The 17,962-nt window shown below is 34.5% G+C and overlaps 3 protein-coding genes across 5 annotated transcripts; 2 read left to right on the top strand and 1 right to left on the bottom strand.

The window, feature by feature from the left end:
- Window positions 1–683: 683 nt before the first annotated feature.
- Window positions 684–5,791, bottom strand: LOC121806731 (transcription factor bHLH128-like). 3 transcript variants are annotated; one of them, XM_042206859.1, is made up of 6 exons: window positions 5,305–5,791; window positions 2,761–3,074; window positions 2,338–2,466; window positions 1,370–1,435; window positions 1,217–1,285; window positions 684–1,020 (listed from the first exon to the last, which is right to left on the bottom strand). In XM_042206859.1, the coding sequence occupies exons 1-6, from the start codon at window positions 5,681–5,683 to the stop codon at window positions 961–963; spliced, it is 1,017 nt and encodes a 338-aa protein (XP_042062793.1). In that variant the 5' UTR covers window positions 5,684–5,791; the 3' UTR covers window positions 684–960. The 3 variants fall into 3 exon arrangements, with proteins under 3 accessions (XP_042062793.1, XP_042062794.1, XP_042062795.1); XM_042206860.1 differs by having other exon boundaries at window positions 2,761–3,071; XM_042206861.1 differs by having other exon boundaries at window positions 2,761–3,062.
- A 2,364-nt stretch (window positions 5,792–8,155) lies between these two features.
- LOC121806309 (60S ribosomal protein L27-3) lies at window positions 8,156–8,785 on the top strand. The gene has a single exon (XM_042206306.1). It carries the CDS (start codon window positions 8,218–8,220, stop codon window positions 8,623–8,625), a length of 408 nt encoding a protein of 135 aa, XP_042062240.1. The 5' UTR covers window positions 8,156–8,217; the 3' UTR covers window positions 8,626–8,785.
- Window positions 8,786–10,781: 1,996 nt separating this feature from the next.
- On the top strand, window positions 10,782–16,820 carry LOC121806457 (auxin-induced protein PCNT115-like). Its single transcript, XM_042206500.1, has 8 exons — window positions 10,782–11,127; window positions 11,634–11,834; window positions 12,139–12,311; window positions 12,387–12,489; window positions 12,575–12,905; window positions 15,840–15,981; window positions 16,062–16,164; window positions 16,251–16,820. The coding sequence occupies exons 1-8, from the start codon at window positions 10,921–10,923 to the stop codon at window positions 16,587–16,589; spliced, it is 1,599 nt and encodes a 532-aa protein (XP_042062434.1). The 5' UTR covers window positions 10,782–10,920; the 3' UTR covers window positions 16,590–16,820.
- Window positions 16,821–17,962: the final 1,142 nt, after the last annotated feature.

Raw genomic sequence — 17,962 nt, 5'->3', positions numbered from 1 at the left:
AATTATTTATTGATAAATTTTAAAAATATTTAGTAAAGATAAAAAATTTATTTTGTGAAACTTTATTATATAAAACTAATATAAGAGTTACAAGCATGAATAAGATCAATAACCTGTGAAATTTAAAATTTTGGTCACTAATATATTTTTATATGTTTTGAATTCCATTTATTTATGATTTTATTTACATAGTGATGGGAAAATATTAGTGAGGTATACATCTTATTTATTTTATTGAAAAATAGATAAATATTTAATGATATTTATTATATGCATAGTCTCAATTAATTTTAAGGTGTATATATTTATTGTAGTTGAAAATCCTATAATTTACTTTGATATTTATGTTTGGAATGAGGGATTTGAATTGATTTTTATTATCTATTTTATCATTTTTAAATGAATTGTTTTGGAAAAAGAATGATTGTCAATATATAAGATAAATAGAAAAAATAGAAAGAATATAATTACCTCCTCTGCAGTTTTAAAAAATGAACATAAAAATCTCTTCAAATCTTAAAAATAAAAGAAGAACGTAGTAATTCCAACTATAGATTCCTAAATAAAGCGAGGCAATAAAAATACCAATACCAAGATATCAGTCAATATTAATACTAACATTTATTGAAAACTACATGACTCAACCAAAACATCAGTAGACAGTAAACAACAAGATCGAGTCATTCCCTCAAAGAATCTCATACCAACCAGATCGAAAATTTAAATGATGAAAAAGTTTGTTAATGAACAAGAGTTAGAATTCTTAAGTGAAAACTAGATTAACAAATTTACACAAATTCCCCAAAACTCAGAAGCAAAGATTGGATAGAGATATTCCTCATAGCTATAGCTTTAGCCTTTAGATGATGAGTTGCTTCTGTATTTACAGATCTTTTTCTACTCAATCACTCTCTTCTTCTCAGGTGAACTACGTTTCTTAGTCTTCATTCTTTGTGCTAGCTAGTTGTCCCGCGTCTTCTTGCACCCACAGGAGCAGTTATCAAGATCATGGTTCAGTTTCTGGAAAATTATCACAGAAATTAATACTATATGATAGTTGAACACATGGTTTTATGTTGAATTAACAACTGTAAGAAACAAAACATTCATGTAATGTACTAATATTATTCTTATTTTAGAAGGGTGGAAATGTGAACACAACTATAGCACAATTTTCAGCAATTTATTGAATTCATTTTGGGACATTTATACTGACCTCAACCTGATCTTGAAGGGTTTTGATGTGTTGGACTGCTAGATCCAGCATGTCGGCGTAGCTGGTTTGCTGCAGCCAACGTATATATATACATGTAAAACACCAAGAACACACACACACACACACTGAGAAAGAATGAGAGAGAGGCTCAACCTTATCCATGTTTGGAACAAGATCTTGCAATTTCCTCAACTTGCCGCTGATTCGTGTCCTTCTCTCCTACATAACACAAGAAAACTACTTAATAGGAATTGAAACATTGTCATGGTATTTCCTAAGACACCTAAAGGCATTATTCTAACTCATCATCCATGACTATAGATCCCTATATATACTATGTTATCAACTCTAAATCATAACTAACATACATATTTTAGGATCATATTCCATGGATCATTTGATCTGGCATGTTGAGATATTCACATGATAGTTGTTAGGCATCAAAAATTTGAAGTAAACTAAATTAATTTAAATACCTAATGAGTCACTTCTTCTTTCACCAATTGGTTTTAGATCATAACTATCGGTTAGTCTCGACTTCACGTATGAAGTACACTTCAATGAAAATCTAACATATTATTAGAAAAGACTCCATGCTCGGGCTGAATGTGCCGTCAGAGCCTCAGAGGTGACGGAGCATGTGTGATCATGCTAACACATACGAATAACTCACAATGTAACAAAGTAGTATTAGAGTAGACCATGCTCAAGCCGAATGTGTCATCAAATGTGACGGGGTATGAGTGATCTATTCAAATATTAAAAAATATGAAGGCCTCACATGTGAGAGCATTCCTGTTGATACATGCAAAGTATCTCGCATAGTTGGTGAGTGACTCCTCCTATCACCAATTAATTTATAACAGAACCTCACTAGGATTTAGTGGGTCCCCTATTGATGACAGACCTCCTAAACCTCACTAGAGTTTAGTTGGTCTCTATTCACGTATTTAATATGCTTAAATGAATGAGATCATACTTGACTCTATAGAAATCTAACATTTCGTTCTATGCAACTATGCATACAGCATACTCCATGCACGATGAAAACTTGAACTTCTAATTAATTATATGCATATCTAAAATATGGAGGAATTAAAAGAGAGTAAATAAAAAAATACCCGTTCTGCAATGCTACGAGGATGCGTAGCAAAGCCACGCTTAGCTCGAATCTTGCACGTAACAGAATCCTGCGGTATGTTGATCAACTTCTCCATGTCTTGAGCTGTTTGCGAAATGCTAAACTGAAACTACAATCGCAGAGTCAATGCAACAATATTTGTAAGTTAAATCTCATATATAACGATCGATATCAATAGAAAGTAACGAATAAAATAAAAGGAGATGCTCTCTCCGTAAAGAAAAAAATGTCATTTTTTGAACAATATAAATTTTAATGCATATAAAGGGTAAAGTAAACATAAAATATGTGTAACATAAGAGATATAAATAATTGTAGAAGTAATTTTAATGGACAGACCCAAAAAAAAATTTAATAAAAATGGAGTATGTTGCGAAAAGAGCTTAAGAGCTTATATAGATACCTGAGATTCGTCAAGACTGTCGGCGACGTGCTTGCCTCGATTCGGCTGCGCAACTGAAAACATTATAGGATTATTACTACTTGCTTCCCACATTCCAAAGGACCCGCCACCGCCGCTGGTGGTGGCGTACGACTTCTTCTGGTGGTGGTTGTCCATGGCGGCGGCCTCAGCAGCTTCTAATTCCGAGATGCGAGAGAGCGATTCTTTTCCGGTGAAGCTCCGCTGTGAATTCAATCTGGAAATGCCGCCACCGCCGGTCTCGGCTATCCCCTTTGAGTTGTAGCTGCCGATGCCTCTCGTGACTGAAAACCCTGCTGTTATTGTCAATAATATTAATCTATTTTAAATTTTGTGCGGAAATGTACTTTTATTGCGTGGAAATTAAGACATTTAGATTAGGGTTTACTGTTCTATAAAACTAATGAATGTTAGTACTACATTTTGATACTAAGAAATGTATTAGAAATTGGTAAAAAAAAGTTAGTAGAACATTGAATTATACTTCTGTATATATATTTATTTAAAAATAAAATAGTAGTAGAATTAATTATTGGATTTCAAGTTTCATTCATTATAAATAGTAAAAATAAAAATGAGATATTTAATGAGAGATGAATTATTATATTCAATCGATTCAAAAACAAATCCATTACATACATTTAGGGTTTCACATATCACAAAACTAGGTCATAAGAATTTAATAATTGCAATTTGTTTAGCCTGATTAGGTGATCAAGTTATCAAAACCCTAACCTAAAACATTCTTTTAATGTACACTTGAAACATATATTATAGTTCCAACCAACTATACAACAAATTAAAAAGCAACCCAATCAAAACAAATTACTACTAATTAAGAGTGGCTTTTTAAATATCACTATTTATCAGTAAATCAATAGTAATTACAAATTTTCATAACAATCATTTTAGTAGTATATAATATGAACAAATACAACTAATTATGATATTATATACGTACTCCATACTGTATATGTGGGGTGTTTTGTAAGAAAACGTTGGGCTGATGATGGTGGTTTAGGCCACTTGCAAGGCACGTGAGAGGCACTCACTAAATACAAATACAATGTATCTTTGAATTATTGAACAAAGTGATTATTTATAATTATATATATAAAATATATACCATCCATGCAAAATTCAACTGTCAGTCACCTATGGGCGTTGCCCCCTTTTATGAATTTTAAATCTGCAACTTGCATTTCTTCAAAATTTTAAAATAAAAAAAAAACAAATAAAAGATGGGAAAGAAAACATAAATTTTCTTGCATGATTTTTTTGTTGCAACGAGCTATATATACAACGAAAATGTGGAGTACTGTATTAGAACATAAAGTATAATAATAATAATAATAATAATAATAATAATAATAATAAAATAATAATAATAATAATAATAATAATAGTACATGATATAAAATAATTAAAAATCTCATCCTACATGTCTCTTTTAATTTGTCCAAGTGGTGAATACTCTATAGCAAAATAAAAATTGGCCAATTCAAGGTGAGCAAGTTGATGGAACGAGAGACCTAAAAGTCAAGAATTTTAATATAGTTTCTAATACTTTTTGCGTAAAGTCATGAATTTCATAGCATATTAGTACTTTTTAGGTCGGACTATATATTCACATCAAACTCACGAGTAGATAATAACAACAATAACAAGTTTAAATATTAGAAAACTCAAAATTTCCATCATGGATTCTATATATGGTACACTTCAATATTAAATATATAACCATTTTCACTGAAAATGAATAATAAAAAAATAAAACTAAAATTTGAGCGACTTGGTTTATTTAATTAAGTCAATATTTATTACTACTATAGTACGACTACTAAATATCGGGTGTTGGGTCTTCCATTATTTGTCACATATTGTGAGACAAGTTGGTGCTAACACCATCTGAATTCACTACTTTGCCCCTTGATCCTGCATTCTTACTTACTCTACAGTCACACTAGTTAATTTGATAATTGGATACTAATTAATTAAATAAGTAGTAGTTGCATATATTTATATCTTTTCAAAATTAGAGGGATTGTTAGGTCAAAAATAAATATTTCATGGTAAATGTTATCACGTAGTAGTACTACAATATTGAAATTTTTTAGCAGTATAGCTTCTGTAATTAGGGTTCAATGGTATGTCATAGAGTAAAAAAAACAAATTAGTTACTTTCAAGAATTTTTTTTTCTAAAAAAGGAATATATACCTGATTGAGATTATTTGACATTACTTTTTATAAAAGCAATCAAATATTTATTTACGTCCTAAGTTACAAAAGAACATAATATTCGTAGTTGCATGCAGACACAAACATAAATCAAACAACCAAATTAATCACACTCATTAAACTAGCGATTATTTAAACATCATCGCTCAAAATAGGAAGGATAAAATGGTAATTTAACGTCAAACAAAGAAGCATCATATAAATTTCGGCAAGCAACCAATGAGAAACGATTACAGTGCAAAAATGCTCATAGAATAAATAAAATATTAATTTATATATATGCATACCGTTTCTGTCTCCAGCCGCCGTCGCCAAGTGATTGAGAAATCCCGCCGGCGAGCTGCTCTGCCTCAGCAGCGCCGTCGAAGACGGCGCCCCGCCGCCGCCTCCGAATCCATACGACGGCTGCAAGCCAATGGTCGTGTTAGCCGCACCGTGCTCCTCCTCGCCGCGGCGCTGCATTGCGGCGGAATCGGAGGCGTCGGGTTGGAAGTAGCGGCCCGGCCCGGGCACGAGGGCGGAGAATTCTCGGGTCGGGCCGACTACAGCGTCGACCGCGGCGGTGAGGAGGGAGCCAGGGGCGGAGCCGTAGCGCATGAGGCCGCCGCCGTTGGAGGCGGCGCCGCTGGTCATGGAGGAGGAGGAGGAGGCGGAGGAGGGATGCATATTCGATTAGGGAGAGAGAGAGAGAGGGGGGAAGGGTGTGGGATATTTAAAAGTGGGGTTGTGTTGCAAGTTGCAAGGGAAAAGTCTAGGAAGAGTGATTGGGGTAGAGGTGGGTGTTTCAAGAATTGGAGTGTTGTTAGAGACCACTTGATTAAATAGCTTACTAAATTGCAACTTGTCATTTGTCTCTATAAATTTATTAGCTTTAGGGGTTAGGGTTAAAATCCCATGTTTGACTATGAGTAGGGGTTGTTCATTAATTTGAAATTGAATCTTTCTTATGTAAAATATTTGTTAGATTTGGTTCTATGCGATCCTATTCATTAAAACGTACTCGATACGTAAAATGGAGACTAGTAAATCCTATCATCCATTTGGTAATCATTTCATTAAAGTTATGCACGGTCTCATTCATTAAAACATATCTTCAACGAACTATAGCATCACTAAAATCGATTGCATATAGACACATAGGTGTTGGTATCGTATCCATATGGACTATACGTAACTCTAAGTAATGCAACTTGAATATCTTATACATTAAAAGATAAATTGTATAGGGTGTTTAATTACTGAAGTAACAAAATGAGATAAAAGAATAGTATTCCCTTCGTTTCATTCACATGTTTTGAAAAAATAATACTCCAATAAGTATAGCTAAAATGGAGCAAAATTAAATTCAAAATAAGTGCAGAAAATGAAACACATCTATTAATATATAGTTAATTCAAGATATCTAAACGACCTATTATGTACACAGGATATGTCATGCCTAATCGTATATGAACATAATTGTCTATAACACTACTAATTGATACAACTCCAAGAAACTTTAAATGAATGCCCTAACAAACTAGGTTCCTGAATCTTTAGATGGATCCTCTCTCGATCATGTAACATTGCACACCTCCAGATCTATCGATACATACATCAACTAATGTAAAGCCGTATCATACCTTTCAAGTACAAATAATTGAAGTAAACCTTGAAATAAGTAAGACAAATAAATACTTAAAATATCGAAAGTATAGATTAATTTCAACACATATAATACAACAATATTAATTTCTCACAGATATTGATACTAATATACTACTATCATTTTAAAAATATATGAAGAAAATAAATAATAAAATAAACTCCGTGGAATAAATATAGCTGCTTCCTTGATCTTGTGCAATTAATTTGCTTTGGTCGATCTTAAAAAAAAAATGGAAGCATAAAAATGATGGATGGTGGTAAAACATATCAACATCTTATTTAGCTGCTGGAAAGTGGAAAGTGGAAAGTGGAAAGTGAGCAACAAAGAACTAGACAATTCAATAAAATGACAAAAATATGAAATATAAAGGGTTTTTTGGTTGGCGTCTTTAACTAGGACCGAAACAAATGTATTTGATCCAACGATGACAAACATAAATTTGCTAGAATAAGAAGCCCAAGTGATCTTGTACTCCTATAATAAATAATAAAGAAGCCTAAGTAATCTTGTACACCTATAATAAAAAAATTTGGTGGATTGGGCCGGTTTGATTCAATTTCGAGATCTTATACTCCTATTCTATACCGTACTATAAAATTTTTAAACAATAAACTTTGTTCCAACTTATTATACTACCCCGTTTTCTAAAAATTGGAACTTTTAATACAACACAAGTTTTAACATAAAATTGATAAAGTAAGAGAGATAAAAAAGAAAAATGCATGTATTAGTAAAAAATGAATCCTGCTCATAAAGAGAAAGAGGTTTTCTAAAATAAAAAATTTCTATTTTTAAGAAATAGACCAAAATGCGAAGAGTTTTTATTTTTAGGAAACAGTGAATTACTTCACGTTATTTAGTTATTTTTAGTTATGACAAAAACTATATTGAATCCCTTATATTTTATTTCCTGTACTCTCATTTTATTCTCACTGCTAAATCATGAAACACAGTTTTCATAAATCTAATGCCTAAAATAATACTCCTTCTATCTTATAAAAATAAGGACATTTTCCTTTTTTTTATCCATCCCATAAGATTATCTAATTTCTTTTATGGAAAGTTCTCAAAAACACTTTAGCCATATATATCAATTTATTTACAACTTATATCGCTAGGACCCACCATTAAACACTAACAAAAATGTGGGTCATTAATCCACTAATATTATTTTAATTATAATTTTTATTATATCTCTTACTTTACCAAATATGCATTAAATTTTATACCGTCCCAAATATTCTTATTTTTTTGGGACGAATGGAGTATTAAATACTACTCCACTTTCTAGATATTGTGCCAAAAAAACGATACAACGAGGGATTATGATTTAAGTACAATTATGAAAAAAAAACATTGCCAATTGTGGTGAGCCACAGGCCCAGTTGTAAAGTTAGTAAATACTTACCTCACTTCACCCATATGAATCGGCCCAAGCCCAAATATGAGTATAAATATGTAGCTAGGGTTTTCACTTCGCATGCGTTCAGTCTCCATAGAGAGAGAGAGGGAGAGGTAGGTCTAGAGTGAGAAAGCTTAGTGAGCGGCGGAAATGGTGAAGTTCCTGAAGCCAAACAAGGCCGTCGTGGTCCTCCAAGGACGCTACGCCGGCCGCAAGGCGGTGATCGTCCGCTCATTCGACGACGGCACCCGCGACCGCCCCTACGGCCACTGCCTGGTTGCGGGGCTAACCAAGTACCCTCGCAAGGTCATCCGCAAGGACTCGGCGAAGAAGCAGGCGAAGAAGTCGCGCGTCAAGTGCTTCATCAAGCTCGTGAATTACAACCATATCATGCCCACGCGCTACACGCTCGACGTGGATCTGAAGGATGTCGTCACCGCGGATTGCTTGCAGTCGAAGGATAAGAAGGTGACTGCGGCCAAGGAGACCAAGGCGCGGTTCGAGGAGCGGTTCAAGACAGGGAAAAACCGCTGGTTCTTCACCAAGCTCAGGTTCTGAGTGTTTTATAGATGTTTTGATAGGGCTTTAAATTGATTTGATGCCTGCTACTTTTTTATTGAGTAATTTTGAGATATTTTGTTTTGGAGGAGATGATTTTGTCTCTGAATTTGAATATCAGTCTGGTTTTAATGTCAGATGCTTTGAACTTTATATGGTATTCTGTTGATGCATTGCTTTTTTTAGTGTGGATTTTAATTTCTGGATTTAGTTCGAGTGATTATTCATTGAAATTATGTTTTAGTTGCTGTTTGATCTAGCTGCGCGAATGAACTTGATTTGAAAATTCTTCAAATGTTTATAATAAAAATAATTGTTTACCAAAGACATGCTAGAATTTTGAGCTAAGCTTATTGTGGATTTTGATTTAGACCTCAGTAGGTTTATTCGAAATCACCTTCTAATTTTATCCTCACATATATTGAATTCAATACTCTTCCTTAACTGTAAGGAAGTAACTGTAATTCCTTTAATCGCAATTACTCAACTAACATTCGTAGGTTAGAAATAAGTATATGGTGAAATGTTTGATTTGATAGAAAGGTAGGAATGGTGTTTATTTTTTTTCCTTTTGCATTTCTGGAAATATTCCTCTAGTCCCTAGTTAAGATATCCGATCCATTCTAATAGAAGTTAAAAGATGTACAGTACATTTTCCCAGTGATGATATGATACTTCTCCTCCAGTTCCTTGTTAAGATATCAATCCCTTTCTAATAGTAGAATTTTTAAAGTGGATTTACCTCGTGGCGTAATTTACTAACCATCGATTCCTTAATCTATGTCTCAAAAGAAACGCACTCAACTATGATGAGACTCATGAGACCAAATGAGTACCTTGGTAATGTTTTTATTCAGTGGATCTTTTTTATCCATTCATTTGGGTTCTTTGCTGCCCAATGATGAGTGTTAATGTTAAGTTGCATGTTTGTGTCTTGTTTTGAGCTTCATTAATTTTCCATCTCAATATCTTTCTCTTAATTAGTCTATTCTTCAATATGGGAATCAGCTAGATTTTTTGAAATATTGGATTAGGATATTTTGATTGCTACTTGTGGTCGTTCATTGAAAGGTTGCACATTTTTAAAGCGCTTCTAGTTTCGACCATTCACTTGTTTGGAATTCTGTGAATTGAGATATCTAGTTAATAAAATGTTTAATTGATTACATTTCCTGTTTTATTGTTAATTTTAATTATAAACAAACCAAGACGCTCAACAATTCAGCATCGGAGGTTTTCTACTGAATTTTGAAGCAAGTGATGGTCGTAATGCTTGTAGGTGTGAGAATCCACCACCCCATGATCTGTACTCCTGATAATGTATTGAATCATGGCAAACCTATACCTTAAGCTAAAATAATAATAATAATAATAATAATAATAATAATAATAATAATAATAATAATAATAATAAAATTGTCCCCAATATAGCTGTACGTTATTTACTGTATGCACCAAAGTAGTACAAGAAACATAATCGGAAATCATGATAAGTAACCAAAGTCAAGGATTGTCAACAAAAATGTTTGGAAATACTAATAACAATCAAACGAACGAATTCGACAGGAAATGTAGTTGTTTCGACCATTCCATAAACTCAATTTCATTTCAAAATACAAAGCCAAAATTTCATTCCAAACTCATTGTAACACAATACATATAACTAGATCTTATACCTCAAATCATACCATAATTAAAAAAAAATCATTTTATATTTCTACAATCTCCAATTTTAACAATTTTCGTTACTTGTACAAATGGAATAAATAATTCATAATAATTTTAAAATTATATTAATTAAATACTTTAAATTTTGAATTTTAGAAACAACTAGAAATGAGGACGATTTGGGATGATGTGATTTTACTAAAATTCTCGGCTGACATAAATAAGGCTATGCATAGGTTGATTATTTGTAGTGCACTATTTAAATAATAGTGCACTAATTAAATGTGTTTTAACACTTTTTTTTAAGAAGTTAGCATTTTATTGGACTATTATTTGTCTAATTGTTTTTTCCTTAAAAATTTATTTTTGAATAGAAAATACTTCAACTTTCCATTTTCCATCAAGAAAGGATACTAAGGACTTTTCACCCCAATAGATTCTCGGCTGACATAAATAAGTCTATGCATAGGTTGATTGATCGTCGAAGAAAAAGGATAAGGCGGGTCAAATGGTTGCGGCAGCGATGACGTACTTCCTCTTCCCAATCCCCTATTTTAAGCTCACCATTCCTCACTTCACTTCACTTCTCACTTCGATTCATCACTCAAAATTCTCAATTCCGCCAAAATGGTGCCCAAAATCAAGCTCGGATCGCAGGGCTTTGAGGTCTCCAAGCAAGGCCTCGGATGCATGGGTATGTCCGCCTTTTACGGGCTGCCGAAGCCCGACGCCGATATGATCAAGCTCATCCACCACGCCATCGAATCTGGCGTCACCTTTCTCGACACCTCCGACCTCTACGGTCCCCACACCAACGAGATCCTCATCGGAAAAGTATTCTTCCTTCTGTCCATTTTTTTCTGCTATTACTCTCTGCCGCCGATATCTGTTTAATTTGTTACAGCTTTTAGCTTTAGGGCTTTTGTTTTTATATCGATCTTACTTGCCTCAAAAGAGATTGGATTTAGTTTCCCAGTTGTTTATCTCTGATAATCACAATTCATATCGGTATTTTCTGGTTTTAGAAGAATTAATAAGTCAACTCTTGTTCTTATATGTTTAGCTGTTTAATACTCCATGATTCTACTTTTTTATCAAGGAGGTTGAAATGTTTATGCTGTTAATTTACTTTGTTTCCAAGAGAATTTTGCCTAGTTTAATTTCCATATTTAAGTTTCAAATTTTGATTTGATGGAAACTATTGAGACTCACTATCTATACATATAAAGAGTCCATAGGTAGATTTGTTTACAGATCATGTGTGGGTGTTTTTTTTTTGTCGAATTTGGTGTTGAATGAGTTGCGATGTTCCTGGATTTAATGATTTGGACTTTTTGCAGGCTTTGAAAGGAGGGATGAGGGAGAAAGTGCAACTTGCTACTAAGTTTGGGATAATATATCGGGATGGGAAGGTTGAGGTACGTGGTGACCCTGCATATGTGAGGTCATCATGTGAGGCGAGCTTGAAGCGTCTTGATGTGGACTGCATTGATCTCTATTATGTTCATCGGATTGACAAGCGTGTTCCCATAGAAGTCACTGTGAGTACTCTCTTGAAGATACATTCCCTCTAGCAGCATATACTTGAAAAGAATGGATACTGTGTTTCAAACTTGCAATGCCTCTGGTGGTTCCTTTTCCTGTTAATATTTGGAGAAGAAAACTTGGCTCAATGCCGGTAAAACGTATAATTTGATGAACTGATAGACAAATTGCTCATGTCTGAGACGTGAATTATGACGATTGTATTTGGAACAGAAATTTTTGTGCAGTATAAAGCCATGGCTTTTAATTGAATTTTTCTTGCCTTGTTCCTAATGCTGAATGTGGTTCATGATTTTGTAGATGGGGGAACTCAAGAAATTGGTCGAAGAAGGAAAGATAAAATACATTGGACTCTCAGAGGCATCTGCTTCAACAATTAGAAGGGCTCATGCTGTTCATCCAATAACTGCCCTTCAAATTGAATGGTCATTGTTTACAAGAGATGTGGAAGAAGAATTGATTCCTACATGCAGGTAAGAGGGATACATTTTACTGAATTATGATGTTTTGAAGGAAAAAAAACAATAGGTTTGTCCTGTGATTTTCAGAGAACTTGGTATTGGAATTGTCCCATATAGTCCACTTGGACGCGGCTTCCTTTCAGCAGGTCCCAAGTTGCTAGAGGAGGCATCAGAGGGTGACATTCGCAAGGTTAGCTTTGTTTGTGATATGAAATGTATCTCGGCTCCTCCATAAAAACAAGGATAATGTCTAAAATTTCTGTTGCATTTGCTAGTTTTATCCGAGGTTCCAGGGTGACAATCTTGAAAGCAACAAGCTCATATACAAAAAGATTTGTGAAATGGCTACAAGTAAAGGTTGCAGCCCATCCCAATTGGCGTTGGCTTGGGTGCATCACCAAGGTGATGATGTAGTTCCTATACCCGGCACCACCAAGATCGACAATTTCAACGACAATGTAGGAGCACTCTCTGTGAAACTAACTCCAGAAGAGATGAGCCTTCTATCATCTTTGGCTGAGAATGTCAAAGGAGACAGATCCATAGCCATGGCGAGCACATGGAAAGATGCAGACACGCCCCCGTTGGAATCGTGGAAAGCCGAGGGTTGATATGCATGACTGCACCTGCTCTGTCCACGTCTCCAATAATTCTTTCCTCTCTGTTTGTTTGAGTTTTTTGTCTGAGTTGGAAAATAAGGGATGTAATAATATTTGCTTCCAAGATGGTTTGATACTCTAATGCTTTCTTGCTTGTATATGTGTGAACTTTGTCTTAAAAACATAAATTATAATAGTAATTATTTTGCATCGTATTTATAAATGGAAATAAATAAATATTTAAATATGCAATTTTTAAATTAAAGGTAATAATGGGTTTGTGTTGTTCTGCACATCGCAATGGAGCCTGGAACAGACAGACTGCAACCCACACCTGACCTCCGCGACATACGGGTTCTACACCTAACCTAGCACATTAACCTCTCTCTCGCAACACGTAGGACATGACTAGGGGTGTCGAATTGAGTATACGTGGGTACACAATCCGTAAAATCTGATTTCCGATCTTGAAATATGCCCCAAGTCTATATACAATATCCGGCCCGAAACCTATATTAGATATCTGATTAATGAAGGTGTTCGTACTCCGATCAATAAGATATCTGAAATGTCCGAGCCAAGTATGAACAGAAAACAATGTTACTACATTAATTTCATTGAGCAGAAAATAATGTTAAGACTATATAGACGGCTGAAAATTTGATATGAGCTTCACACTCAGAAAACGTATATTTAGAGGGAGATTATTAATGTGACATAGCTTTATTAAATCCCTCACTTTTCCATTAAATAATAACTTCACTTACAACGTGAGAAATGAGAGATGGAGAAATTTTTACAAACATGTGTGCGTATTATCTCTATTGAGTCAGAGAGTGTGTACTAGGAGTAATATATAATTATAACAATATTTAACACCAAACAAAATGAAGAAAGTTGGAAAAGTCTGAGGGATAGAAACGGTGTGAAATTGAATTTGGGGAGATACATCATGGCATGGCATGGCTGCTGTGTTTTTCAGAATAAAAAATTAGAAAACCTAACCTAGAGTTTCAATTTTCTAGTTCACTCGTTCTATAATATGGCCACATACATTTAATCTTATTTCTACTACCATTTTATTATAAAATTAATATTTTATCTATATTCTATTGTATTTTTTCACTAATTTTTCTATATTTTTTAAATTTCATGATGGACTTACTGAAACTTTTAATATGGAACCGATGAAGTAATAATTGGGAATTTGAATAATAGAATATTATTCAATACCCGATTTTTCCAAACTATAGGTACCCAAACATAATCCGATATTAGATAGTACTTTCTTCGTCCTATAATAGATGACACACTTAAAAATTTGTATGAGATTTTAGGAGATGTTATTTTGTATGTTAAATAGAAAGAGAAAATAGTTTATTTACATAAATGTGAGGAACTTTTAAAAAAAAAAGGAAATTTGACACTTTTGTCCGATAAACTAAAAAGAAAAAATGAATATTATGAGGATGGAGGAAGTATTATGATATCACGTGATACCCGATGATTTTCGATTGTATCGGCACATCATTTGAGATTATGATGGGACAAGAAATCAAGAATGGTCTAAGCTTAGTAAAATATGTTGCCATGTGTCGCGCAGCTGAGAAAGGCGGGCTCACATAATTATTTAAAATTTAAGTCAAAACACGTTTGGAAATGTGTTGAATAAAGAATAATCATCGAAGAAGAAGAAGGAGAGGAAGAAGATTGGGCCTTGTGGTGACAAAATCGCTTACGGTATCGATGACGCACTTCCTCTTCCCATTCACCTATTTTAAGGTCGCCATTTCTCAATCCACTTCACTTCACGGTTCGATTCATCACTCCAATTCTCAATTCCGCCAAAATGGTGCCCAAAATCAAGCTCGGATCGCAGGGCTTTGAGGTCTCCAAGCAAGGCCTCGGATGCATGGGTATGTCATCCTTTTACGGCCCGCCCAAGCCCGACGCCGATATGATCAAGCTTATCCACCACGCCATCCACTCCGGCGTCACCTTTCTCGACACCTCCGACCTCTACGGTCCCCACACCAACGAGATCCTCATCGGAAAAGTCAGCGTTTATCGATCTCTGTTTAATTCGATTCAGATTTTAGGGGTTTTGTTCTGTCCTGCTCTTATTTGCCAGAAAAGAGAGAGAGAAATTAGATTTGGTTGCTCTGTTTAATTTGATTCTACTTTCTTACCAGAGAGGGTGAAATGTTTATGTTCTGTAGTTTAATAATTTGTGCTATGAGTTGTTAGTACTGATTTTGTTAGTTAAACTCATAATTATGATGTTAATTTGCTTTGTTTCCATATTTATGTGTCAAATTTTGATTGGATGGAAACTGTTAAGATTGACTACATATAAAGAGTTGATTGGTTGAGGTCCTTCATTCTCTTTGTATGTTAGTATGTTTAAAGATGATTCAGTATAAGCTGAAACATTTACATGGATCATTTGTGTTCCTGGCTCCGTCCCTTTGTGTGTGGAGTTTAGTGTTGAATGAGTTGCGATGTTCCTGGATTTGATGTTTTGGAGTCGTTGCAGGCTTTGAAAGGGGGAATGAGGGAAAAAGTGCAACTTGCTACTAAGTTTGGGATGATATTCCAGGATGGGAAGAGTGAGGTACATGGTGACCCAGCATATGTGAGGTCAGCATGTGAGTCGAGCTTGAAGCGTCTTGATGTTGACTGTATTGATCTCTATTATGTTCATCGGATTGATACTCGTGTGCCCATAGAAGTCACTGTGAGTACTCTCTTGAAGATGCATTCATATACATGTATTTGAAAAAAAAGACTTCAATAATACTCTGTTTCTTCATATGCACATCCATCACAAATAAAAGACTCAAATAAACTACCTTTCATTCAATATTTCTTGCCTTGTTCCTATGCTGAATGTGGTTCATGATTTCGTAGATGGGTGAACTCAAGAAATTGGTCGAAGAAGGGAAGATAAAATACATTGGCCTCTCCGAGGCATCTGCTTCAACAATTAGAAGGGCTCATGCTGTCCATCCAATAACTGCCCTTCAAATCGAATGGTCATTGTTCTCAAGAGACGTGGAAGAAGAATTGATACCTACATGCAGGTAATAGAGTACTATATGAATTCTGATGTTTTGAAGAAAAAAAGAAGATATCAGCCTTTGACTTGTTTTGTGATTTTCAGAGAACTTGGTATTGGAATTGTCCCATATAGTCCACTTGGACGCGGCTTCCTTTCAGTCGGTCCAAAGTTGCTAGAGGAGGCATCAGAGGGTGACGTTCGCAAGGTTAGTGATTGTTCGTGATAAGATATGTATCTTGTATCTCCCAAAAAAACAAGGGCACTGTCTAACGTTTCTCTTGCATTTGCTAGTCCTATTTTCCGAGGTTCCAGGGTGAAAATCTTGAAAGCAACAAGATCATATACGAAAAGATTTGTGAAATGGCTACAAGTAAAGGTTGCAGCCCATCCCAATTGGCGTTGGCTTGGGTGCATCACCAAGGAGATGATGTGGTTCCTATACCGGGCACCACCAAGATCGACAATTTTAACGACAATATAGGAGCACTCTCTGTGAAACTAACTCCAGAAGAGATGAGCCTTCTATCTTCTTTGGGAGAGAATGTCAAAGGAGACAGGTACGTAACCATGGTGAGCACATGGACTGACGCAGACACGCCCCCGTTGGAATGGTGGAAAGCCGAGGGTTGATATGCATGACCTCCTTCCATGCCTCCAATAATTCTTGTAGTGTAGTTAACTACTTGAAAATCTACCGTCTTCCCTTTATGTTTGTTTGTGAGTTTTTTGTTTGAGTTGGGAAATAAGGGAGGAAATAATATTTGCCTCCAAGATAGTTTGATACTCCAATGCTTTCTTGCTGTGTATTAGTGTGAACCTTGTCTCAAAAAGATAAATTATATTACCAGTAATTATTTGTAATCGTATTTTATAGTAAAAGAAAATATAAAATATTTAAAATGCAATTTAAACCAGTTTAAAACTTTTACTAATTTTTATTTTAATGGGCAATTGTGCTTTATTTATAATTAGATTGAGGTCCTCCTTTACTCTTCCATGTGGACATAGTATTCCTATTTCGGTAGTAACTTATTTCAAATAAAAATATTCTCTCATTTAGTTAAGATGTGTTTATTACTTTTTATAAATTAAAATCTGCCACATATATATTGACCACAGGTGTCCCGAACCCGCCTCTGGCGGAATCCGACTAATCCTGTTCGACCGGGTTTGCGGATTAAGGTCGAAAATTTCCCAGCGGGTGGCGGGTTTGAACCCGTGACCTCGAGGTCACCACAGCTCCGCTCTGCGACCTGTTGGTCAACATGTTTTTCACTCCTTGTTTTTTATTGGGTAAATAAGTTGAGGACTTGAATTATTATTATATGCCCAATATTATTCGTGTTTGATTATATATTGTTATAAATCAATTTCAGTAATTATTTTTAATACTTAAGATTGTAATAGCTATAATTAAATTTATTATTACTCTCTCAGTTCCATAAAGTTTGTTCCATTTTAGTATTTTCATTCATCCCCCAAAGTTTATCCTAATTGAAATCTATTAAAAAAAATAGAGATTAAATACACCCTCAATCTCCTCAATGAGAGACCCTGTTATACTGTACACCTTCATTTAATATAAAGTCAAACAATTTCTTAAAATCTGTGCCGAGTCAAATTGAGACAAACTTTGTGGGATGGAAGAGTACTAAATAGTACTCCTATTAGTTACTACTCCTACTATATTTTATTATTTCACACAACGTTTTTCTTCAAAAACTTTATGTGATTATGAAATTCTTATACACATGTACTTTAGGATTATTGATTATTTATGTTACGAATGCTAAAAAATATGCATTATAATGTCAATTTTGTTTATTATTGATATGATTTTAACTATTTATATAATACTATATACTACAGTATTTCGGTTCGATCGGTCGCACCAGTCTAACCGTGATCCAGTAGCTATGCTGTGCTGGTTCGTCCATCTATCCGGTTTTTAAAACATTGAATAGGACTGTCTCCATCGTGTAAACTTTACCACTCTAAAATAA

Source organism: Salvia splendens, chromosome 6 (assembly GCF_004379255.2).
Source record: "Salvia splendens isolate huo1 chromosome 6, SspV2, whole genome shotgun sequence".
NCBI lineage: Eukaryota > Viridiplantae > Streptophyta > Magnoliopsida > Lamiales > Lamiaceae > Salvia > Salvia splendens.
Note: the sequence above shows the minus strand (reverse complement) of the source record. Positions and strands in the feature narration are given on the sequence as shown.

Excerpts from the sequence above, each read along its gene's own strand:
- LOC121806731 (XM_042206859.1), bottom strand. The coding sequence starts at position 5,683 with ATGCATCCCTCCTCCGCCTCCTCCTCCTCCTCCATGACCAGCGGCGCC. Across the intron at positions 1,286-1,369 it reads TTGTTCCAAACATGGATAAG|CAAACCAGCTACGCCGACAT; the intron begins GTTGAGCCTCTC and ends CGTTGGCTGCAG. Across the intron at positions 1,021-1,216 it reads CCCTTCAAGATCAGGTTGAG|AAACTGAACCATGATCTTGA; the intron begins GTCAGTATAAAT and ends ATAATTTTCCAG.
- LOC121806309 (XM_042206306.1), top strand. The coding sequence starts at position 8,218 with ATGGTGAAGTTCCTGAAGCCAAACAAGGCCGTCGTGGTCCTCCAAGGA.
- LOC121806457 (XM_042206500.1), top strand. The coding sequence starts at position 10,921 with ATGGTGCCCAAAATCAAGCTCGGATCGCAGGGCTTTGAGGTCTCCAAG. Across the intron at positions 12,312-12,386 it reads GAATTGATTCCTACATGCAG|AGAACTTGGTATTGGAATTG; the intron begins GTAAGAGGGATA and ends TGTGATTTTCAG. Across the intron at positions 16,165-16,250 it reads CAGAGGGTGACGTTCGCAAG|TCCTATTTTCCGAGGTTCCA; the intron begins GTTAGTGATTGT and ends TGCATTTGCTAG.